General features: G+C 36.8%; 1 protein-coding gene across 1 annotated transcript; it reads right to left on the minus strand.

The window, feature by feature from the left end:
* Positions 1-370: 370 nt before the first annotated feature.
* Positions 371-25,848, minus strand: LOC147069171 (decapping and exoribonuclease protein-like). Its single transcript, XM_085951001.1, has 4 exons — positions 25,269-25,848; positions 8,313-8,559; positions 5,990-6,128; positions 371-803 (listed from the first exon to the last, which is right to left on the minus strand). The coding sequence occupies exons 1-4, from the start codon at positions 25,789-25,791 to the stop codon at positions 558-560; spliced, it is 1,155 nt and encodes a 384-aa protein (XP_085807127.1). The 5' UTR covers positions 25,792-25,848; the 3' UTR covers positions 371-557.
* Positions 25,849-25,866: the final 18 nt, after the last annotated feature.

The raw sequence follows: 25,866 nt of genomic DNA on the forward strand, positions 1-25,866 counted from the left end.
TCCAGGAAATAGTTAAGTAAGCCATAAAGGAGCAGGCAATTTTAGGCAGTTGTTGATTTTTTGTTACAACATTTTTAAAAAAGATTTCACATGCTATTTTGACTGTTTGTCTCTTTAGTTTATATACTTAGATACCTACTAATAATTTTAACCGGTTAACCGCGTGAAATTACCCGGTTTTCGGTTAGTTTAGAAACCCGCGGTTACCCGGTTAGCCGGTTTCGGATATAACCGCTTTGGAAGCTATAATGCAAACGTTTTCATTGAAAGTAATAAATAGGACAATTTAATTAAAAGAATATTTTTATTGAAAATAATGATTTTGGTTTTTTACAAATTATTAAAAAATTATATTATAATATGAGAAAAATTAATATAGGTAATCATAAATTACAAACTAATGGCCGCAATAAAATAATGTGGGCCTGATGATGAAAAGAATCCGAGCCCATATGCCGCATTTGTCATGCCAGCTGACTATTGGATGACAGTAGTTGAAAAGTCTACAAAAAATTCTTCCAAAATGTCCGATGAACATCCAATGACTCTTTCTATTGTTATTTTGGGAACAAATCCACATACCATTGTGGTATGACCGATATTTCATCTTCGTCGTACTTCGATGTACACAACCTCACATTCCCACCTGGATCCCTTTCGAAGAGTAAGTCCATCTTGGGAAGGTTCCTGATGTCATCTATGCGATGTCCGTGTCTCCGCTGCAGTTCTTTTGATAGGCAAGATTTCACAAACGTTAAAAACTTGTCCAAGAAATTTAGACAGACGTTAGGGTTCCAAAATTCCTGAAATACAAAGTAGACATTTATTGCCAAGGAAAGTGTTATCACTGATAATGCATTTTGACGGTGCTGCTTTACAGTATGTAGTGTCACCCAGTGACAAAGGGCGGAGGTTGGCTGTTAATATTCAACATAAATAGTGCACACTAAACTTTGTCACTCAAACATGTTTGTTTTCATTGAACGAAGACTGCAATATATGTAGATAGTGTTAGTTTTTATAATTCAATTAAACCCTGCACTAATCCAAACCATAGTAGATAAATCGTTGATCTGTAAAATATCTAAAATTATACTATTAAACCATACATAATTTTGTGGATAAAAGAATATTTTTTATCGATTATGGTTTGGTTAGGCAGGGATTTATTGAATTTTAAATAACTAACCAACACCGTCCGCAATGTATTATTAATTCAACGAAAAATAAGGATGACTGAAAAAGTGTGCGCCCATAGCATACGTTAACTATTATGTTTTGGTTTAGGCAGGGTTTTATTGAATTTTAAAAACTAACCAGCAAATTGTATAACAAATAAGTATGACTAGATAGCACTCCATGCGCATGGAGGTAAAGGCTATATTGTGAGGACCAAATGTCGTTTGTTTAACGCGTGCGTACTACCTGTGCTCCTGTATGGCTGTGAGACATGGCATCTTACTAAGCTCCAAGAGTCTCGGCTTTTGAGCTTTGAGAATCGATGTCTCCGCCGAATCTTAGGGGTATATTGGTACGACCGTGGTACAAACACCCGAGTTCGTGAGCAGACACAACAGCCTTCGGTGATTGAAGTTATCACGAAGAGACGATTTACGTGGCTAAGACACGTATTCCGGATGCCGCCAAAGAGTGCGGCACTTCGTACCCTTGTGGCACATCCTCAAGGGTTCCGTCGCTGTGGCCGGCCCTTCCTCACCCTGCAGCGGTGCTACAAAAGCGACCTACGTGCTGCAGGTCTGACATGGCGGGAGGCGCAGGAGTTGGCGATGGACCGAGGGAAGGTTGGGGCGTGACAGGGTGGAAGAAGAAGATAGCACTATTTATGTTGAATCTTGACAGCCTTCTTCCACCCCTCGCCACTGATGGAAGAAATTTTTGAAGGACGCCATGGATTGTAATGCCATAAATGATATTAAAAATAGTTTTTTCTATGTTAACGGTCCCCGAAATGTTTCTCCTGTTTTTACCGGTCCGCAGGTGTAAAAATGGGAAATACTGGTCTAGACTACCGTAATAATTAATATCACAATAAACAGGGGGATGGTCTTTGGATTACATTATTGTCCCTTAGGAACGAAAGTCGTGAAAAACGTGTCAAACAGAGAAGTATAATAATAGGGCAAGAAAAAAGAAGATTCGACTATAGAAAGGCAAAAGGGTGTAACCCTCAGTTTTTTCAAATTTGGTTTTATTGCAACGTTGTGTACGAGTAAATACACGTGCCGATTTATTATATAAATTTATCTAGTAATTTTAAAATAAATAATTACAAGATAAAAATAATTTTTCATATACAACGTTTTTAAATATACTGTTGAATTATTATGCTCAATATGCTCAAACTTGTAGTTGATATGAAGTAAATAAAAAACATACAAACAAATATAGAATACTGAAATGTCATTTTGATTTCCATAGTAACGCACGTATATATTAATAATTTAGTTGCTAGGACCACCCACTAGCAACCAATAATAGTGGATTGGATTACGGATTTCTTCCGAAGTAACTTCATACAAAACAGAATTATCTGAAAATGAATTCAATTCTACTTAAAGATGGCTAAAAGTATTAAAAGAATCCATTGGCATCGTGTTCTGATATATTCTAAAAGTTTCAAATGTCTAGCTAGTCGGGAAGTTAGTTAAAAATCGATTGCAAGATTTGTACTGGATAACCAACCACCGGTCAAATAAGAATACGAGCTAATAAAAACGTTGTAAAAAGAAGGAAGTGTAGTGGGAAAAACAAATTAACTACCATTTTTGTTATTTTTTTTTTAAATTAACTCGATAATAATATAATAGATTAGGCTGATTAGGGATATAAAAACCAAATTATTAATTACCATGAACTTCATTGTCTATTTTGTATTTTAACTTTGACCGAAAACCACAACAAAAACGTTTTTGTGCCTCGTGTAAAATTTGATTTGTGTGGATTACGCTCCTTTTCCTTTCCACAGTCGATATCATTTCAATTTAAATCCAATTTGGACATTAAAAAGTCACAAATCAGTGAAAATAACTCACCGAGAAAACTATCTCTTGAAAATGAGATATTAATATGGAAAGTTCCATACAGGAGAAGAATCATTTACAGTTTGAGAATATGCAATGAAATTCTACACTTATGTTTTGATTGTCTGAATCGGTGCTCCATCTTTTTCTATGCTGGTTAGTGATTATAGTATGAAGCTAATTTAATACACATAACGATTTCGGTTTAAATTCTTCAAAATAATAATATATTTGGTGTAAAATTATGGTGCAATTTACTATATTTAATTTTATACGGAATCAAAATTATAGTATTGTACTATAATTATAACACAGTTGGCAACACTGGTCTGAATCTGAATTTTCATATTTAAAAATGATGAAGAGTAGGCAACGTTCCAACATGATAGACAGACACCTTCAAGATTCCCAATACTTGTCTGATATCCAACAGAATATGGTGAACAAAATGCAGACCCGAGTGTCACCAACGACGGAAGTAAGCATGTATTTTCCAGTGGCGAAGGGTGACTTTTGGAAACAGGTAGGCTGTGGAGAAAGCACACTTGTTAGATGTATTTACGGGAAATAAGAAGATAATCCGACATAACTACTGATGAATAGGTAGGTACACAAAAACCGATGAAATTTCAAAAGCTCACTGATGGTATAAAATTAAGCAATTCATTTGAATTATGTATTTTCTTAAATATAAACGCAAGATACGCTCAAAATATATTGAAAATATCCGTTGTTGTGAATCTGTTCCATAACAATTTATAATTTAACCCGTAAACTAGACATTTTAAAATACTTCTATATTTAAAACACAGACTTAGATACAATATCAGATTTCAACTTACATAATTGGCTGAATAAATTGTCTTAGTGTATGAATAAACTAACTGACAAATAAAAATCACGAGATAAATTATTTATTATTTTTAACAACAATCAATATTTATATGTGATTGAATCCCATAGAAATTATTTTTTTTAATTATCTTATAAATTATTTTGAATAAATGTGCACTTACGTAAAATGTAAGCGCTCCTTAAATAGCTTACCAATTTATATGGGTCGCCGCAGACATCTTGAAATTATGAGAAACAAACTTCATATAAAAAAAGTTTTCGATTCACGCGAACGTAATCCATACAATATGTGAAGCGAAACGAGATGTCGCTTATTTTTTTAAACCTTCGAGACATGCCATAAATGGTGCTTATTGAAATAGTGGAAAAGATCGTAAAATTATTATGACAATTATACGATAGATGTCGTTGGGCATATTGAATATATTATTATGTGATTATATTATTTAATATGTCAATATAAAATTAAAAAATATTTTTCTTAAGAAGGTAGGCTTTAAATAATCGCCTAGTATGGAGTCTTCGCCACTAGTATTTTCAGATATATATTGATTTATAAAGAACTTTTCGGCTTTGTGGAAGTAACTATCATGACAATGGAAGATCACCGTTGATACCAGATGAAGGTCTCCTACAGGAGACCACCTCAAAGGGCGGACCGAACCATCAACTTTCCCAAAACACCACAGCCTACGTCCACTCTTCGTGGTTTTCACAACCCTCGGCCGAGCGGAGCCTGCCTCCTCAAATCTGACTTCAAATTCGTCCGCGCTCCCGCCAAAACACAGACGCGGTCTACCGAAAGCGCCGCCACTAGTCAATCCGTCGGAGCGATGACACCACGGATCTCTGACAGTTAGATGCGCGCGAAAAGCTCTCTCTCGTCTCGGACGCCAAGCAACAAGCATCTCCAGCCCAGTCAGACAAAAGACCGCGTCAGCAGCACACCAAGCCGCACGCCCTGACTTCTGCCTCGGACGCCAAGCCTTCGAGATGCCGCCTGCTACGGATCCGCCGCAGTTGGGAAACTGTCGCCGGCCGACTCATCGCGCATCAACAATAATTACGCACGGGAATGCTGCCGAATAACAGCACGCCAGACTACTCACATTGCAAAACCAAGGACTCTCAATGTTTCCCCGACCAGCTGAATCATCAGTCGACCCTGGCCCACGGACGGATCCGTTGAGGAAGTTCCTGGCTCCAACTGTCTGCGAGCCTTGGAATCAGCCCTGGCCCAGCCAGACACGCAACACCAAAGTGCGTAGTCGACGCCACCGGCGCATCATCTACCACACTTTTTCTCAATTCTACCCCGCTTCTAGCCTGCTAGTGATACGGCCTTCACTATTCTCCTCGATTGAGAAAGGCCGGTATCACCGTCATTTCTGACACTGAATAGTAGGTGATAGCTTACTTGAATGCCCATGATAAACTTTAGAAAAACTAGACTAAAGTGTCGAAGCCCACTACATCGTCAAGTTGCTGCCTTTTTTCCTTTGTGTGTCCTGTGTAGGCATACCCTGCTAGCTGATTTATACATTTCCTATGGTGGAAGGGTGTCGACATGTGTGTGGGCCATGACCCCCACATCCTGAAGCGGGCCCCCAGGCTAGGATCTTTGAAGGTCCCCCTACCTATCGCTAAAGATAGAGGCAGTGTGACGCTCTACATTAGCGTTTTCCAAATGGTAAAATTAATGTGTACCTATATTTAGTGTTTTTTTTATATTTGAATTCATCTATTTGAATTATGGAGTTGTCGAGTATCGATACACAATCAAACATTGTATTGTACAACCACATAATTTTAAATAATACTAATATTGAAGATAAATAGCGTCGCAGGCGACTTTTTTTTACTATTCGAGAGAATTTTTGATGTGTGTTTAAATCACTTATCTGGTCGATTCGCCATGCCGGGCCCTTTTTGATCCCGGGCCCCCAGGCTAGAGCCCTGTAAGCTCCCCTTTGTGGGGGCCATGGTGTGGGCGGTCGAACTGAGATCGATGGTGGACAGCTAACAGGTGTAGCTTGGCATTATGCAAGGTACAATGTGATCACTATACATAAAAAGTATATAAAATAAAATACCCTGGAATAATCCGGCAGATCTGATACCGAGTAGAGTTTGACATTTCTGACGATTCCTTCGTCATTTCTGTGGCCGCACACAATCGTCTCTATGTTCACGAAGAATGACTGCAACCACCATGACAATGTTTTGTATTTTCTGAAATAATAAAGAATTGGTAATTTCAAATTACAAAGTTACACCAAGCGTGTCAAACCAATTAAAATGTATAAAATATTAGTAAAATTGATACATCTTGATTTAAATTGGATAATCAATCAATTAATTTTAAAGCGTTTATTATATTATTATAATCGTACAACTAATTTAAAAAAATGGGTACTGTTCGGTTATCAGGAATACAGCGGAAAACACATTTTGAAAATAGCTGATATACTGGATTATTTGTTAGGTTAACCTAACCTAACCTAACCCAACCTAAACTAACCCAAACTAACAAAAAATAATCCATTATATCGGGTATTTTCAAAATGTGTTTTCCGCTGTATTCCTGATAACCGGACAGTACCAAAAATGTTATTTACTAAAATTTTTATAAGTTTTTCGTTTTATTTTAGAAATCATCCCTATTATCAAAAGTCACCGCACGCCACTGATATGCTTCTATCTTCAATAGGCTTGAGTGCGTGATGCACAAGTCTTGGGTAACTGATCCTGAGACACCAACCATAGAGTTCTGTGATATGCTCAATTAAGACTGGGTGTAGTGCAGGGTGGCTGTGGTTTAGTAGCGCCATTAACATTAATATACCTATAGTAGATCATAGCCTACTTAATGTTGGACATACTTGGTCTTTGGGATGCTGTGAATTTTTCTATACCGCTGGTTCCTAACCCCAATTGATAGAGACTATGAGAGCAATATTTGGAGCCTAGAATGAAGATGACACAGACGCACATACTACAAAGCACTGGCGAAGGGTGGAGGTAGGCTGTTAAGATCCGACATAAATAGTGCACACTTAACTTTGTCAGTCATACTTATTTGTTATCATTGAACTAACACAAATTGCAGATGGTGCTGGTTAGTTTTTAAAATTAAATTAAACCATGGGTGGCCAACCCGCGGCCCGCATGCGGCCCACTGGGTGTCAACTTGTGGCCCGTGGAGCAGTGAGAAAATAAAAATAATATCAAATGCAGCCGCTAGTTGTGCTAATTTCGCAAATTGAGATTCGATATTAGCTCAAGATTTTAAAAAGCACCGTGTGCTTTTTGCTGGATTTGCAATGACATTCTCAGTAGACGTGAATTTATTTCCGGGAAATTTACAAATGGAATATTGTGAAATATGTTGCGATGAACAGTTAAAGGAGAAATTCCATCAGGTTGGTTTGGAAGAGTTTTACAAAACATATATGGGCATGGAGAAATATCCTGCATTTTACAAACATGTTCTAATGATGACTTCTCTATTTGAAAACACTTACACGTGTGAACAGCTTTTTAGTCGGATGAAGCATATCAAATCCCGAGTGAGAACACGAATCTCTGCGTTTGCGTGTAGGAACAACCTCACTCGATATCGATATTAATGCACTTAGTTCTACCACACAAAATCAAACTTCTCACTAAAATTTATTATTTTTATATTATTTTGTTTATTTTTCATTATTTAAAAAAAAGTCTAATCTAATAAATATGTTTGATTCTCATTTTTCTTTTATTTTATTATTATATATACCTACTTAATATATATTACTTTTTTGTTTTGTATAATTGTAATATTGTAAATTGTAGGAAATCACACACACAGAATCTGGCCCGGCTGCTGAAAAGGTTGGCCACCCATGAATTAAACCCTGCTTAGTAGAGGTCAGCTGTGGAGATCTGACAAAAATAGTGTAATCTTTGGAAGTCATAATTAATAATTGTTTTCAATGAATTAAGATTTTAGCAGATATGCTATCCCTGCCTAAAGCAAACTGTAATAGATAAAAATATTATTCCATCTATAAAATATTTATTGACTATTAACTATTATGGTTTGGTTATGCAGGGTTTAATTGAATTTTAAAAACTAACCGGCACTATCTGCAATTTGTATTCTTAGTTAAATGAAAATAAATATACATGACTGATAAAGTTTAGTGAGCACTATTTATGTTGGATCTTAACAGCCTTTCTTTACCCTTCGCCGCTGCTACAACATGATCGAAGGCATCAAAATTTCCCAAACAAGATGAGCAAGCAAATAGTCAAGTCCAATGAATAGAGCCAGGAAAGTTTTCAAAGCAGTCTGGTGAGAAGACTTTTGGGAAACTGTGATACGGACCATTGAAGCACAGGTGACGATGTGAAAAATAAACCAGACATACTTACTTAAAAGATGTTATATGCCGCCCTTCTACGATATTCTTGAAAGTTTTCAATTCGACAAATTTGTGTTTCTTCAAATCTGCAATCGTCAAATCTTCTTTAGATATTTTATCTGTTTCATCGCACAGCAGTGCATCCATTTCTGCTGCATAAATCAGTCTGTGATCGTTCAACTTGGCTTCAAAGAAGCAGTTGAATTCGACAGATTCAACAAGCGGAATCTCCAGATTCGGTTCAATATCCGACTCATCTAAAAAGAAAAATTAGAAAATGGATAAATTGGCCCTTCTGTCAAATAGGTTGTGTAACACTGCCCTAGACCAAGGTTCTGAAGTCGGGCTTTTTTTTATTATTTTATTACCCAACCCAAATAACATCAAGCGCACCGACCATCCTCCAATATTGCATGCGCATTTTGTTTACATGACAAACTTAAATGCATGTTATGATACAGATGTGATTATTGAAAATAGCATATTGTGTGGTGGTTATATAGTGGTAATGCACAGGGCGCGATAACCAAGAGACGCAGGTTCGATTCCTGCTGGCAACGCTCCCTCTAATTTTTCTATTGTGTGTGCGGATCATCAACACATCTGAGCAGTGACGTAATTAGGGGCCGTCACTCGATGCGGTAAACTTACACCCCCTCCCACAAACACATACATACAATTTTTCATTAAACTCATCTTTTTAAGGGATTTATTAATTTCTTTGATTTTATATAATAATAACACAAACAATGATAAATTTTGAAGTAAATAAAAAAAATAAAGACCTTCGCCTTCCGAGAAATGAGTTGAAGAATTATTATGCATGTGATGGTTTCCTGCATTCCAGCAAATCTAAAACCTGGCAAAGCAAACTTTATTTTACAATATTTTTGTGAAGACTGTGTGGGGCATGAAAACATGTGAGCGGTCACATGCTCACACCTTACAGGGAACATTGCCTACTGGGTGTCTTACTTTTTTTAAAAAGATTTTTTCTATTGGCTATATTTCCTCTTGGGTATTTTCAGAATTGTGTATGTTCAATAATCTCATATTTCACTAACTAATTATTGCATTTATGAAACTGAGACACCATTGTTTATTTAATCTTAATCACTAACTTACTTCCACATCTAGGTTAATGTTTACTGTAACCAGAAACTGTAGTCTGATAAAAAATATTTATGAACAAAAGGCAATACAGACTGTTTTGTTATTTTTTTAGTGAGCATGAAATCTAAATAAAATGTACTTAAATATTTTTAAATAATATCTACACATGAGTCGCCTAATTACAAAAAGTGACAAGTCCACAATTCAATATTTTCGGGAAACAACGTTTTTTTTATGTTTCAAGCTCCAATTATTTGTTTTAACATGAGATTATTTTTTCCGTTGTATTCTATGTCAAAATTAGAACCAAATGACAATTTGTTTCAGCCGATAAACTCTTAAATGTAATAAATATAGGCAAAATAAAATTGGACGTAGCGCTACTTGTACCTCACTTTCTAATTTATTCCGCATAAGGCACATATTTCCGTGGCACTGTCATGAGTTTAACAGATGCTACAGCATGGGAGACGCCCTTTTCAATATTGAACGTTCCCTAATTGGTTGACTTAAACACGCGCCAACTCAACCAAGCTTTAAATAATATGGAACACGGACTTGGCGCTTTTTGTAATAAATCGAGACTTAAAATATTTTTTTTTCGTAGGGTTGTCGCGTTTTGGAATTTATAGATCAATACATATTGTGTAAAATTATACAAAGAATACGTGCGTATTTTTTTCTCGATTTTGATCAAATGTGGACTTATCGCTTTTTGGAATTAGACGCCTCACATAATACATATTTTCTGTACAAGTCTTTGGAAGCTGGGCGGGAACAGAGGCAATTTTAGTTGCTGATTTCGGCAAAATTCATGAATTTAAGAATGATAACCTAACCTAACAAATAATCAAGTAGGTATATCGGCTATTTTCAAAATTTATTTGCCGCTGGCTCCACTGAACAGACAAAAACCCCATTTTCTTCTAATATTATAACAAGCATGATTAACTCGTTGATCGAAGGATGGAATTTGGTCATTACATACTCATAAAATGTAAAAAGCATGTACAAATATGATTACATTGGAATTTTGAAAGGGAACCTTTAACCAACTCTCCTAAATTAGCGTACATGGAAGTCGTCTTGCAATTAACCAAAAGAAGGCCTGCATAACCTCGTCGTACCACCTCACGGGGGTGAGAGAAAGAGAAGCCCTGAAGCCTCACACTTTAAACTGAGACGTAGTTTCCTCTTAAAAGTCATGTATGAACAGTCAATCATGACAGCAGTGGCGAAGGGTGGAGGTAGGCTGTTAAGATCTAACATAAATAGTGCACACTAAACTTTGTCACTCAAACGTATTTGTTTTCGTTGAATATTAAGTGGTGAATGGTAAGTATTACAAACAACCTTTACAAAGGCAAGCATGAGAAATTATTGTTTTTAATGTGAACGAATATTTAAAAGTGATGAAAAAACAGTACAATTATAATGATAGGTAGATATATATTTTTATAGAAAATGATTTTCACAGTATGCAGTAACAACTTTACTAAAAATACGAATTAAGACATTATTTGAAAATTATAAAAAGTGTGTTTGGGACATCGATATATTTAATATGTATACTACCTCAGTTGAGGCATGGTCTAAAAAGATCGTGGCTAGGCGATGCGCGGATTGTGCAAATGACGCGAGCCGAACGAAATATAATTTGTCATAAAAATCCAACATGCGTCCATTTAATGTTCTATTAGTAACAATAACAATATATTCATTGATATGTTTTCTTTTTCAAGTAAATGGGTGACGTTTTTAGTCATCTTTACTAGATTTAAGAATTAATACCCCCGTGGCCATCTCGAAACAAATTAACGTATTCACACCTCGACGTTCGCTCTCCGATTGCCAGCAAGTTCAAAATTTCATCGCGCCTATAGTTGAAAATTATTTGCCGTTCCACTGAAGTATCGTCTTAAGCGTCAATGATATTGAGCTACTTTACGAGCTGCTTGTTGGCGAATTTACAATCTGCCTGTAAAGTCGCCCAGTGTCATCATCGAACAAGGTAGCAAGCAGATTGTAAACAGTCTACCGAGAAAAGTTGAAAGCCGGTCAACTGTGTCTGCGCAGTAGAGAGTAGTAGCGACCTCCCGGTAAAAAACGAACTACGTTCTGTCAAAATAGTCGCTAGCTTGCTGGCTTCTCAGCGAATGGAAAGTTTTGTGTGTCATCATCACAATCGCAGTAGCTGAATCGCCCGCTTTTAAATTCGCCAACAAACAGCTTGTAAAGTAGCTCAATGTAATTGACGCATTAGGTACATGTTGGGAATGTTGTAGAAGGGGTATTTGAAAATACCTACTAATAATAATAAAATTATACTACAGTTAGTAGTTGACCACTTACACTGCCAGACATGTAAGAGCCTTTCGGACTGCAAAGATAGAAGTTAGAACTCATTTATATAATGCACCTTTTGTTCAGTTAATTTTCTTTGTCAGCATCAGTGACGTCCCGTGGGGGTAGGCAGATTGAGCGTCGCTTGGGGGCGGCAGTTACTCAAAGGGCGGCAAATCGAGGAGAATCATTAGGTATATATAGAAAGCTACCTAAACTTAGTAATAACGGAAATATCTTTCCATTCAAAAAATCAGCTCACTGGTTGGTTGGAAACAAAATATACTTATCTATTAATTAGATACACCCAAGGTGGCAACGCGGCTTAAGCGTTGGACTATCACGCCGTGGGTCTCAGGTTCGAATCCTGGGTCTGGCAAGTACACATATTGTTTTTCAATTTGTGTATGAGTCAGGGTATGGACCTAATAGGTTGAGCAAGTGGCTGACATCCATTTCTCGTAAAAACAAAATCTGTTAATACAAACCTCTACTCTGTGGAGGCCCATATGATCCTATTAGGATCGGACATGGTCGGAGAGAATTAATTAGATAAGTAGATACTATACAATTTTCAACAGGAATTAATTTTTTTGTAGGGTTTGCGATGTCTAGTTTACTTCCGTTGTCATTGGACGTCACGTTCTTCACAGTCACTCGCGAGTTATGGAAGTTGTCAGGTGTATTTTTAAATGTACCTATCTGAAACCGTAGACTCCCAATATTGTCTATTGAAGCAGAAATGGCATTTAAGTTAGATTTAGTAGTATAGGTACCTATATCTTGTTAGTATTGTATCCATACAACACAATTCTTAGATATTGGAGTCATGATGGATGGATGGCATCAAGGATGATAAAAAGTACTGTATAAAAAAAAATGTGGCGGCATTTTGGCACTGCCTAGGGGCGGCATTTTGTCTATGGACGTCACTGGTCAGCATTAGCGATTCCAATCCCGGGATCCCGAACTATTTTCGATACATATGAATCCCGGGATTGGTAAACATAATCCCGAAACTTTCGGGATTGATTTTTTTATCAATTTTTATGGAAAATAATATAAAAACGAAAATATAACAGAAAAAATACTTTTTATAACATATTATGACTATATTAGAAATCAGGAATAAAAACATTTTCGCGACAATGCCCATCAAAACAACTTCTTCGCCTGAAGTATTTTTTATTGGCATAGGCGCAAAAGGGCTGAATAAGCGTTATTGTTATTCTTATTATAAATGTTGTCACTCACTCGGGATTCATAATGAAATAATACAATATTTTATTATCTATCATTCTATCCGAATTATTTCTTTGGCGGCACATACTTACATAATAACTATTTTAATATTATTAATAATTTGCAAAAACTTCGAAAATATTATAAGCGCTCACTTGTTGTCGACGCTCATAAAAGCATAACATCCGGGAAGTTTTAATAAAAACGTTATTTATTATATCCTTTCAAAATAATAACAATAACAATTGAAATTTGAAAATATGCCTGGTGACACGAACAAAAACGCCGACCTTCAGTTAGTGTTTATGGCAGAGTATGGTTTAACGACATAACTATACAAATCTAGCCTTGTAGTCAATTCTACTTCTCAAATAGCCGTGCGACAACCTCACGACAAGGTACAAACAGAATATATAAGTCCCATGGTCCTAAACTATGGAAGAAGCAGAGAAGAAATGGTCGAAAAAGACCATGAACAGGTAACCAGTAGCGTAATCGTTTAGTATTAGGAAGTAAAATGTATGTTGTTAACCTTTTCTTTGTAAAATGTAATAAAATTTTACGTAAAAAATTTCGCCTCGGAGAATCGAGACTGTTCAAGTGTAATTGGAACGCTGTGACCGCAGACCTCGAAATGACACGCCATGAAATTTTAAATCGATCTATTTCGGAAATAATTTCCGGGAAATCTCCATTAAACTTAGAAAATAAGTTATGGGAGAGATTGTTTACGTAAAATTAAGCAGGTACATGCTTCAATAACTTTTATAGCTATAATGGAAGTGTATGAAAATTGGAAAAGAAAATTGAATATTTATAAATTTATATACTGTATAATTGTAAATAAAGAATTTTAATACTAATTTTATCAATACAAGATAGGAGTTAACTACCGTTATAAAAATATTGTAAACGCGTATCTATATCTATAGACGCGTAATTATAATTATAGATTTTGTTAATGCTATAACTTGCTGACTATAATGAATATTGTAAAAGTAACAATTGGAAAAACTTGAGATTCTGGTATAGATGGGTTTCTACCCATAAACAATAATAAATCTTAATTGCCTCCTAAGTAATAAAAGAATCAAATACTGCGACTAAAAACACAAACTGGCGCGTGACCTTGAACCTTAACTGAATTCTGTTCGACTAGAATTTACGGCCCGGCTGTGTTGAGTTGCCAGATAAAAATAGATTCAAGGTTACGTTTAGATTACTATGGAAAAGCCACTATTAAGGACGAAATAAATTTGTAGTCGCTTGTAAATAACATCTTGTTAGGATTAAGCATTTATATATTTAAGTTGAAATGTTAAGTATAATATTATAGTATTTTCACGTAATAATGTTCGTCCGAAAGGTAAATATCGAATGAAACGTTTTCTGCGGCTCCAAATAGTTTTATTAAAACTTAGTAAAATTCTATTGGCCTAAAAAGGCCAAGAGTGGTGGAAAGGACTAGTACGTGGGTGTCAACCTTTCATTTTGACATTTTAAATTTAAAGACTGCCATTCCCTTATTTAGTACACGAGTACCTATTCTGATACCTCGTTGGAAAGCTAAAAACTTTCCCCTTCGTTTGAACACGAAAAATCATATAAAATCAACTATTTTGCTGACGTCACCGTAACTACGTATTTAAAGGACATGTTCTAGAGGGTGCTTAAAACACCCCTATTAAGTCTTAATTTTGCGGAAATAAAGTAGAGTAAATTTAACCCGATTTAATTAGAAGATATCTCTATTAGAAAGTTACCAGGAACGGGAGATATACGTAAATTTATCCCGTGAGAGAAAGATATACATCTGCTATCCCTTACGGACTGTTTCCTGTTAAACCTCCATCCCGAGGGTATAAAAGGTGACATCCTTTTTCCGTAAAATCATTAGTTTCTACACTTCTCACCAGCGATCTCCTACTAAGCAGCAGTCCTTCCGCGGATACGAGATACGGTTCTCAGTAACATTCGTGAAATTTACCTACAATAAGTCCCCATCGACGGGCAAAAAGTAACGCGAATATCTCGTATCTGCCGGTCGTGACGTGTGCTGCAAAACGTAGCGCGAATAACACGTATCTGTCGGTAGTGACGTCGACCGCTAAAACGTAGCTCGAATACCACGTATCTGTCGATAGTAACGCGCTCGCGGAGTAATTTCATTTTTCATTACTCATCATACGAGGTGACGTAATCGGGATAAATTACGTGATCGGATTTGTTTTATAAAAACAAATTAATAAACTCAGTTTGTAATAATAAATTTTACAAATCTTTTTTCGGAATTATAAAATAAATTTTTGAAACTTTATTAAGTAAACATAATTATAAAATAAACTTTTGTAAACAAATTCATAAACATAAAAACAAATTTTAGTAAATAAATTTGTAAACATTAAGCAAACCTTTTGTAAACAAGTCTGTAAACACAAATAAATATTTGTAAATACACTGTGAACATAAATAAACTTTATAAACAACAATAAAATAATTCTATTCTTTTATAAACCTAATACTGTGTGACCAAAGAATAATTTATATTTTCTTTCTTATGGGAAAATATTTCATGAATATCCAAAGAATATCTGCGTATACATTCTCTGAATTAGGTGTGACTTTTTTGGGAATTTGTGAAAGATTTCACAGAGATCCTATAGTGAACAAATAAATAGTTTACTGATACTTTAATGAGATTTAATTACGGGAACAATGACAGTTAACCTTATTGTGTGACCGTGAACTCTAGTACCTGAATAAATTCGGCACCACACCAGCTGAGAGTTTTATTCGGGGATTCAAAAGTTGTGATACTACAAAGGAGATCCACCTCTCCTAATTCATCACTAGTCTCCTCAGTGACGGCCCGGTAGCATTATTGAGCTAGCCGTGAGCCGGGTCATGTCATTATGGCGCCCAAATGCGTGCGGCATCTTCAGGTTGCGAAAACCTGAACGATCCTACAACTAAGATCTACTAAAAGATTTTAAAAACAATATATTGTGAAGTGTATCAATGAATTGTGGTTACCTGAGAGGTTTTAAGAACCTTATACCGGAGCTACAAGAGCGATCTACCTCAACTTTATAAATGTGAGTACAATGAAATAAAGTGTAACTCGCATTAACGAGGAACCAGTGATGAATACTTTTGAAAAATATAATTTGGAGAAGAATATATACGTAAAGGCAACTATATATAGAATACTTTTCTTGATTTACTTGGAAAAGGAAAGAATAAATAAAATAAATACTTTTGGTAATTTATTAGAGTCAGATACCGACATTAAGCAAAAGTATGTCGATGAGACTATCCAAAGGATCTCTCTGACCCTTTTAAGCCATAAAGAAAGTATAAAAATAAATTGTGTTACTCACCGTAACAGAAATAATAGAATTAAGAATAAAATGCACAATAAAAATTTCGTGTGAATTTTTAAGCTTTTTTCTAATATAAAGTTGAGTACCATACAAGTATAGGTACAAGGACCCAGACAAAGAAAAAATTTTTTGAAAAAAATAAATTTATACTACTTTGTATATTAAAATCTCGATAATTATCATAACTACCGTGACGTCATGGGTATAGGTACATGAAGGCCTGTACCTATTACAATATAAGATTTTAAACGGAGAAGATTGGACGCTTGTAACAGGAGTTGCAAGCCTTCAGGGTTATCAGCGACAAGCAGCGCATGCCCTCCAAAAACTTTAAACGTCGATTGCGGATGAACGGGTGGTCGTAGGAAGCTGAAAACCGGCGCAATCGATAGCTGAATTTTTATATGAATTTACGGTCGAAGGTCCGCTTCTTCCAACTCCAGGGGACGGAGGAATTCGAAGAAATTATGCCGAACCCTGTTCCGGGTCCGAGTGTAGAAGAAGACTTCATATTGGAAGAAGGTTTGCAAAACGCGCAAGTATTCCCCGAAGAGGATTCATTTTTGCAAGTAAGCACGTCGGATCCCAAACAAAAAATGGCACCACCAGAACCGGCCGTATGTACCCCGTGCCATGTTAAGCCGGAACTCCATTCCACCTATGAGGGTAGCCCAAAGCAGAGCGTTGAACTTTTTCTCCGACGCTGCAGAGAATATTGCGAAGCTGTGAAGTACCCAGCTGAGAATTGGACAGAGTTGGCTATGCGTCAGCTCAGAGGAGAGGCCAAGACTTGGGCCAAAAATATTGACACATCGGACAGTTGGCGGTCGTTTAGTAACGACCTGAAAGAGCACTTCGAATCGCCTTCAAGGCGTCGTGCTCAACGAACGGAGCTCGAACATAAAGAGCAAGGACCTCAAGAGGGAGCTTATGGTTTCCTCCTGAAGAAGATGGAATTAGCCAAGGTACTCCTTCCGGAAATGAAGTCGGAAACCCTGGCTTCAACCTTTTATGACCTACTCACCGTGAGCGATCAAATAAGGGTTAATCAAGAGAAATGGAAGACGATGGACGAGCTGCTTGAAGTAGCTCATACACTTCGACCATTGAAATCGGCATTGGCTTCCGTGCCATCTCCAGCAAATGCCCCCAAGGCGAACAATGAAAGGAGACCCGCTCAGCAAAATACTTGGCGCGAGAAGCCGCGTTCGGTACAAGAGACTAACGTGAAATCTGATAAGACCACGGAGGCTGTTGATAAAAGGCCTCCACGGCAATCGGACCAGCAAAACGATTCGGAAAGACCTGCGTACCGCCCACGTCCTCGCATTGATGAGCGAGGCGGTGCCAGACAAAGGCGCTGTCAACATTGTCCTGGCTTCCATGAAAACAAGGATTGCCCAGACAGGCAAGCAGCTCAGCAGACCAGAAAGGAGCCATGAAGACGGCTCGCGGGCCGGGTTGATCGTCGATGGCTCCAAGACGACGAACACTGGCGGACCGCCGAAGAGAAGACTCAAGAAGGTGACACGAACGTTCCTCGAACGCCGTTCAGCCGAGTTCTAGCTAGTGACATAGACGCTCTTCTGGCGAATAGGGTTAACTGTGAAAGTGAACTGAAGGACACCCTTCCGGTGAAATCATTTAACCCTAAGGTTCACTGTGAGGTCGAAGCTGGCCCCAGTAACCAAGTTAATCTTTGTACAGGTCCTCTTGTAAAGGATAGCAGCGTAAGACCGGAGAATTATCGCAAACGCGATATTAATAATTCTGCTAGTAAAATAGTAGAAAATCTTAATAAAAAGAATAGCGGTAAGACGTTGTCCAATGTTGAGACTTCGCGAGCTAATAATTCTTTTACCGGCGGCGAAATAGAATATAAAAAGTTTTTAGATAAATTAGAATTAGGAAGTTATGAAATAAATGTTGGCAACAAGGAAGAAGGTTATCAAGATAAGCAGTTAAAGACAGCTAGCGGTGGATGCGGCGAAGGCGTAAGCAGTGGCGCTATTGGTGTGCTGAGAACATCGGCAAACGTAAGTAACTGTAGTCTCGTCGATACTGACGACAGATCTCTTGTAACAAATAATTTAACGAATTATTGTGCTTCCGCTAACCATTTGTGTAAAAATATTAATAGTACTAATTATACTAAAGCCGAAGCTGGCAGTTTACTTGAAATTAATAGCGATGTATGTAGTTTAGATAGTCGATCGTCGTTGCAATCGAGCAACGAAACTTTAGGAAGGGACTCACCTTTTAAATTAGCGAACAGACCCCACGAGGCTGACGTTAAGAATATTATTAGGAAGAGTCGAACTAATCGTCGACTACAAAACATTAATACCTTCGGTAAATTAAGGCGAAATAAACTTAATGAAGAAGAGCTCATAGCATTAGATGACTATAATCGTTATCTTAAGCAAAAATCAAGTAAATGTAAGTCCTTTAGTATTAAGATTATTAAAAATAAGTTACGTAAGCTTAATAAGATTAATTTTGATAGCGTTAAGTTTGAACTAAGAAATATGAACTTAATGTATATAGATAAAGCTAGATATAGTGACGAAAGAGTTGTTGTGTATGATCATCGTCTCAAAGGCGGTGATATACTCAATAACGGAGAACAAGAGTTATGGGACTCAGCTACGGCGGCCCATGACCAACAAAGCAAAATATCTACGGATTTTCTCGGTTCTGTAAATATTTTAGATCCTAGGGACAGGTGTAGTCGGGGACAGAACTTTGCGGCGTGTCAAAAGACACTACCATCTGTAACGACTGCAGACCGTCCAAATAGCGTAGTCAGAAGTACGTGGACAATTGTAGGTAGTACGTTGGATGCGCCGGGTGAAGAGAAATTGCCAACTACTGCAATTGCACGTAATAAAAATAGTTTACCTCATAAAGATTTAAATATTATACTTGATAAAAATGTTAGTGTTAAAAGTGTTTTAAATACTAGTGTTAAATTGATATATATGATTATGATAAGCGTGATATACATATCAGTGATAAGTGTAATATACTTTAAATTAATAACGAAGAGAGTGTTACTAGTTAAGGCGTGGGGAAGCGCATGGCTTCCACGCTAAGTCCTTTACTAGTATTCGGAGCTGCGGTGCGAAATAGTTTGAGAAGAATCTGGCTAATGAAAGAGCAGACGACCCGGTGGTATCACCTACGCCGCTTTCCAAAGCTACCAGCGACAGAGACGAGGGAGTGCACGCCCTGTCAGAACGTCGTATGGATGCGCAGGAATGTGCGCGGGAAGAACTACTGGCGAGTTCAGGAACAGATTCCGAACTTAGCGGTGGAGGGGCTGAAGTAGAAAGAATTGTTGACTCGACAATATCTAATGAAGAGAGGATCCTTGGCGAGAGGCTGGATGCGTTGGACGCAGTCCTACGGGACGCCCCCATCAAGATAGCGCCCCCCAAGAGAGAATCTAGGAGGATGGGACGATTGGGAGGGCGGCGCCCTGCGAGGACCAACTTCCCAACGCCCTGGAGCAAAGATCAAGGTACTACCTTTGGCGAGTGGCGGGATGCGTTGGACGCTGTCTTACGAGACGCCCCCATCCGGAATGCGCCCCCCAAACGTCAGTATCAGCGTATAGGCCGATCAGGTAAGCGTCGCTCAAAGCGATCGCTACCGCCATCGCCTGTAAGCTAAGTCTCTAACTAAACCGAGCTACAAGTCTTTGAGAGGAGCGATAAAGAAATAAGTCTATTATCAAAGCAAACAACAAGTCTTCGAGAGGAGCGATAAAGAAATAAGTCTATTATCGAAGCAAACAACAAGTCTTCGAGAGGAGCGATAAAGAAATAAGTCTATTATCGGAGCAAACCACAAGTCTTCGAGAGGAGCGATAAAGAAATAAGTCTATTATCGGAGCAAACAACAAGTCTTCGAGAGGAGCGATAAAGAAATAAGTCTATTATCGAAGCAAACGAGTCTTTTCTCGAAGCGAGAAAGAAATAAGTCTTCGGGGAGAGCAAAACGAAGAAAGTGTTGCTAATTAGGGCATGGGGAAGTCCTTGACTTCCACGCTAAGCCCCTAATAGTATTCGGAGCTGCGAAATGAAGACGTGTTGCTAATCTAGGCGTGGGGAAGTTCGTAACTTTCACGCTAAGTCCTTATTAGTATTCGGAGCTGCGAAATGAAGAGAGCGTTGCTAATTTAGGCGTGGGGAAGTTCGTAACTTTCACGCTAAGCCCTTATTAGTATTCGGAGCTGCGAAAAATAATTCTCTTGATTGGGATTGATTTCAAATTCTTGTAGAATGTAATATATAGCTAGGAGTATTGAGCGTTAGATTGAATAGGTTTAAATGACCCTATGTAATTTAATGTTAAAGGTATTGTCAGGGGAGTCTCCCTGGCATATCATGGTACTATGCCGTATTTTCTAGTAAGCGGGAACGTGATTCGCGACGGGAAGTCGAACTCTACTTCTGTCCATAGGTCGTAAAGGGAGCGTCTCCGTGAGCCCTCTTCCTTGCGGTTGTCCCTCGGCAGGAAAAGCAGTAGTCGTCCCATACAGCACTCACCGTCCTCAAAATAAAATTTTTAACTTCAGAATTATTGAATTATATAATTTTCTTTTATTAATTAGAATTTTAAGACCTGAATCTGGGCGAATATTAATTATAAAAAGTAAAAGAAAAACTTTGTGTGCATGCGCAGATTTTGTGTATTTTATTTTGAATATGCTTTACTGTTGCTTTATCGCTTTGCATATTACTGAGTCCTGAGGTGTGGCAATGGTGAATTGAGACTAGACATATACAGTTATGTCTTTATTAAGGGTGGGCATTTGACACGAACAAAAACGCCGACCTTCAGTTAGTGTTTATGGCAGAGTATGGTTTAACGACATAACTATACAAATCTAGCCTTGTAGTCAATTCTACTTCTCAAATAGCCGTGCGACAACCTCACGACAAGGTACAAACAGAATATATAAGTCCCATGGTCCTAAACTATGGAAGAAGCAGAGAAGAAATGGTCGAAAAAGACCATGAACAGGTAACCAGTAGCGTAATCGTTTAGTATTAGGAAGTAAAATGTATGTTGTTAACCTTTTCTTTGTAAAATGTAATAAAATTTTACGTAAAAAATTTCGCCTCGGAGAATCGAGACTGTTCAAGTGTAATTGGAACGCTGTGACCGCAGACCTCGAAATGACACGCCATGAAATTTTAAATCGATCTATTTCGGAAATAATTTCCGGGAAATCTCCATTAAACTTAGAAAATAAGTTATGGGAGAGATTGTTTACGTAAAATTAAGCAGGTACATGCTTCAATAACTTTTATAGCTATAATGGAAGTGTATGAAAATTGGAAAAGAAAATTGAATATTTATAAATTTATATACTGTATAATTGTAAATAAAGAATTTTAATACTAATTTTATCAATACAAGATAGGAGTTAACTACCGTTATAAAAATATTGTAAACGCGTATCTATATCTATAGACGCGTAATTATAATTATAGATTTTGTTAATGCTATAACTTGCTGACTATAATGAATATTGTAAAAGTAACAATTGGAAAAACTTGAGATTCTGGTATAGATGGGTTTCTACCCATAAACAATAATAAATCTTAATTGCCTCCTAAGTAATAAAAGAATCAAATACTGCGACTAAAAACACAAACTGGCGCGTGACCTTGAACCTTAACTGAATTCTGTTCGACTAGAATTTACGGCCCGGCTGTGTTGAGTTGCCAGATAAAAATAGATTCAAGGTTACGTTTAGATTACTATGGAAAAGCCACTATTAAGGACGAAATAAATTTGTAGTCGCTTGTAAATAACATCTTGTTAGGATTAAGCATTTATATATTTAAGTTGAAATGTTAAGTATAATATTATAGTATTTTCACGTAATAATGTTCGTCCGAAAGGTAAATATCGAATGAAACGTTTTCTGCGGCTCCAAATAGTTTTATTAAAACTTAGTAAAATTCTATTGGCCTAAAAAGGCCAAGAGTGGTGGAAAGGACTAGTACGTGGGTGTCAACCTTTCATTTTGACATTTTAAATTTAAAGACTGCCATTCCCTTATTTAGTACACGAGTACCTATTCTGATACCTCGTTGGAAAGCTAAAAACTTTCCCCTTCGTTTGAACACGAAAAATCATATAAAATCAACTATTTTGCTGACGTCACCGTAACTACGTATTTAAAGGACATGTTCTAGAGGGTGCTTAAAACACCCCTATTAAGTCTTAATTTTGCGGAAATAAAGTAGAGTAAATTTAACCCGATTTAATTAGAAGATATCTCTATTAGAAAGTTACCAGGAACGGGAGATATACGTAAATTTATCCCGTGAGAGAAAGATATACATCTGCTATCCCTTACGGACTGTTTCCTGTTAAACCTCCATCCCGAGGGTATAAAAGGTGACATCCTTTTTCCGTAAAATCATTAGTTTCTACACTTCTCACCAGCGATCTCCTACTAAGCAGCAGTCCTTCCGCGGATACGAGATACGGTTCTCAGTAACATTCGTGAAATTTACCTACAATAAGTCCCCATCGACGGGCAAAAAGTAACGCGAATATCTCGTATCTGCCGGTCGTGACGTGTGCTGCAAAACGTAGCGCGAATAACACGTATCTGTCGGTAGTGACGTCGACCGCTAAAACGTAGCTCGAATACCACGTATCTGTCGATAGTAACGCGCTCGCGGAGTAATTTCATTTTTCATTACTCATCATACGAGGTGACGTAATCGGGATAAATTACGTGATCGGATTTGTTTTATAAAAACAAATTAATAAACTCAGTTTGTAATAATAAATTTTACAAATCTTTTTTCGGAATTATAAAATAAATTTTTGAAACTTTATTAAGTAAACATAATTATAAAATAAACTTTTGTAAACAAATTCATAAACATAAAAACAAATTTTAGTAAATAAATTTGTAAACATTAAGCAAACCTTTTGTAAACAAGTCTGTAAACACAAATAAATATTTGTAAATACACTGTGAACATAAATAAACTTTATAAACAACAATAAAATAATTCTATTCTTTTATAAACCTAATACTGTGTGACCAAAGAATAATTTATATTTTCTTTCTTATGGGAAAATATTTCATGAATATCCAAAGAATATCTGCGTATACATTCTCTGAATTAGGTGTGACTTTTTTGGGAATTTGTGAAAGATTTCACAGAGATCCTATAGTGAACAAATAAATAGTTTACTGATACTTTAATGAGATTTAATTACGGGAACAATGACAGTTAACCTTATTGTGTGACCGTGAACTCTAGTACCTGAATAAATTCGGCACCACACCAGCTGAGAGTTTTATTCGGGGATTCAAAAGTTGTGATACTACAAAGGAGATCCACCTCTCCTAATTCATCACTAGTCTCCTCAGTGACGGCCCGGTAGCATTATTGAGCTAGCCGTGAGCCGGGTCATGTCACTGGGTACCTACCAAAATTTGATCCAGATCAAATTACAAAACACTTGATGCTTTGGTATATATAGTATTACTTCGGGCATATTCAGAATAATGTCAAATGTGTTAAGAGTGAGCTCTAGAGATAGACATTGAATATTATAACCACTATCAATTATCCCACCAAACAGCTGATTAACAAATTGAATTTAGTAACATGTACGTAAGTATTTTAGAAGATATCATTTTTTGGTCACCCCATACTTTCTTCACTTCGACTTGTTTATGATTTAAATTTAATTAAGAGCTCATTATTTACTTTAGACGAAAGCATTGTCGGCGACCCTTGAATATTACCAGTAGAGCAACAATTCCGGACCACATGTAAAAAAAACATATTTTCAATAATTCTCAAGGGCAATTCTGCAGAGCGTCCCGTTAATGACTTAGGCCGGTTTCAGACGGGACACCGGTGTCGCGCTCGTATATAATAAGGAGGCCTTTGTATTCGAATAAAGGGGCCTTTGTATTATATTTATGAACGACGGGGCGTTCATAAACATAATACAAAGGCCTCCTTATTATATACGAGCGCGACACCTGTGTCCCGTCTGAAACGGGCTTTAAATCTTTAATTTTTTATATTGCATTTATGTCAACACTGTTATCTAATATTTTCAAACACAAAATTAATACAGTTCCCATTAACTTCTGACTTACCTAGTTTTACCATCTTGTAGAGAAGGAAATAATGTAGAATCATATTTTAATAGCTAACTCAAAAACAGTGAAAATCAAATTATCCAGTTGCAGTATTGAGGTGTCGATATGGCAGTAGCGAAGGGTGGAGGTAGGCTGTTAAGATCCGTCATAAATAGTGCTCATTAAACTTTATTACTCATCCGTATTTTACGCGATTTACAGATGGCATTGTTTTAAAAATCAATTGAACCCTGCCTTAGCCAAACCATAATAGTTTTGCTATATTTTGGGCGATACGACAAAATCGTGCACAGTTTTTCATTCATACTTATTGGTTTTCGTGGAATAAAGAATACATATTACACAATATATTGTTGGTTAATTTTTATAAAATCCATTTAGCCATGCCTAAGCCAAACTACAAAATATCCTTTGTATTATGTTATATTATGTATGATTTAATGTCATAATTATAGATAGGCTTGGTTTTCGCATGGTTTTTAATTGAATAATTTTAAAAACTAACCAACACCATCTGTAAATAATTGTAGTCTTAGTTCAATTAAAACAAATACGTATAACTGACACAGTATAGTATGCACTAGTTATATCGGATCAACAGCCTACCTCCACCCTTCGCCACGGCGATATGGAGTACTATAAAATTACTAAGGGCTGTTTGTTAGTAGGTAACATTACAGTATGAACTACATAATATTTAAAATAAGAAAAAGTATATTATTACCCGATAATAAATGTTGTTCGAACTTGTATCCCCACCCCCCACATTTTTTTTCATATTCGCTCACATTTTCCCTGCGATATTTCTTGTGAGGATTATCCAAAGTATGCATATAAACCACGCCCTTGAATAAGCTGACAGATATTCGAGAAGGCTCTCCGAACTCGTAGGGGAAAGCTGATATTTCAGAGAAGAAACCTCTGGAATTAATGAACACCGCGTCTTCGATGGAAACTTTAAATTCAGCGAAAACATCAATGGGTTCTTGGTTGTTGTTCAAGTAGTGGCACAGGAACTCTAGACGTTCATTTTCTCCTCTTTTAGTGGTTGTCGTCCCAGCTTTGTAGTTCAAATCATACATGATTGACGCCCCATTCCAGGGTTTTCCCCGTAAGAATTTTAGCTCCGAGTTGTCTGAGATGTAGTTTCTTGCAGCCCCAATGCTGAACGATCCGCATATTGACGGTTTTAAAAATATAGGAGAGTTGTTCCTGTCGTACAATAAACGATTTGTTTTTAATTCCATTATTATAGTTAATAAAATTTATAATTCACTTCACGACTTCACGACCGCACAGCACCACAGAGTAGGTAATTTTAG

Source organism: Rhyacophila brunnea, unplaced genomic scaffold (genome assembly GCF_057557595.1).
Source record: "Rhyacophila brunnea isolate RB1 unplaced genomic scaffold, BYU_Rbru_1.0 scaffold_24, whole genome shotgun sequence".
NCBI lineage: Eukaryota > Metazoa > Arthropoda > Insecta > Trichoptera > Rhyacophilidae > Rhyacophila > Rhyacophila brunnea.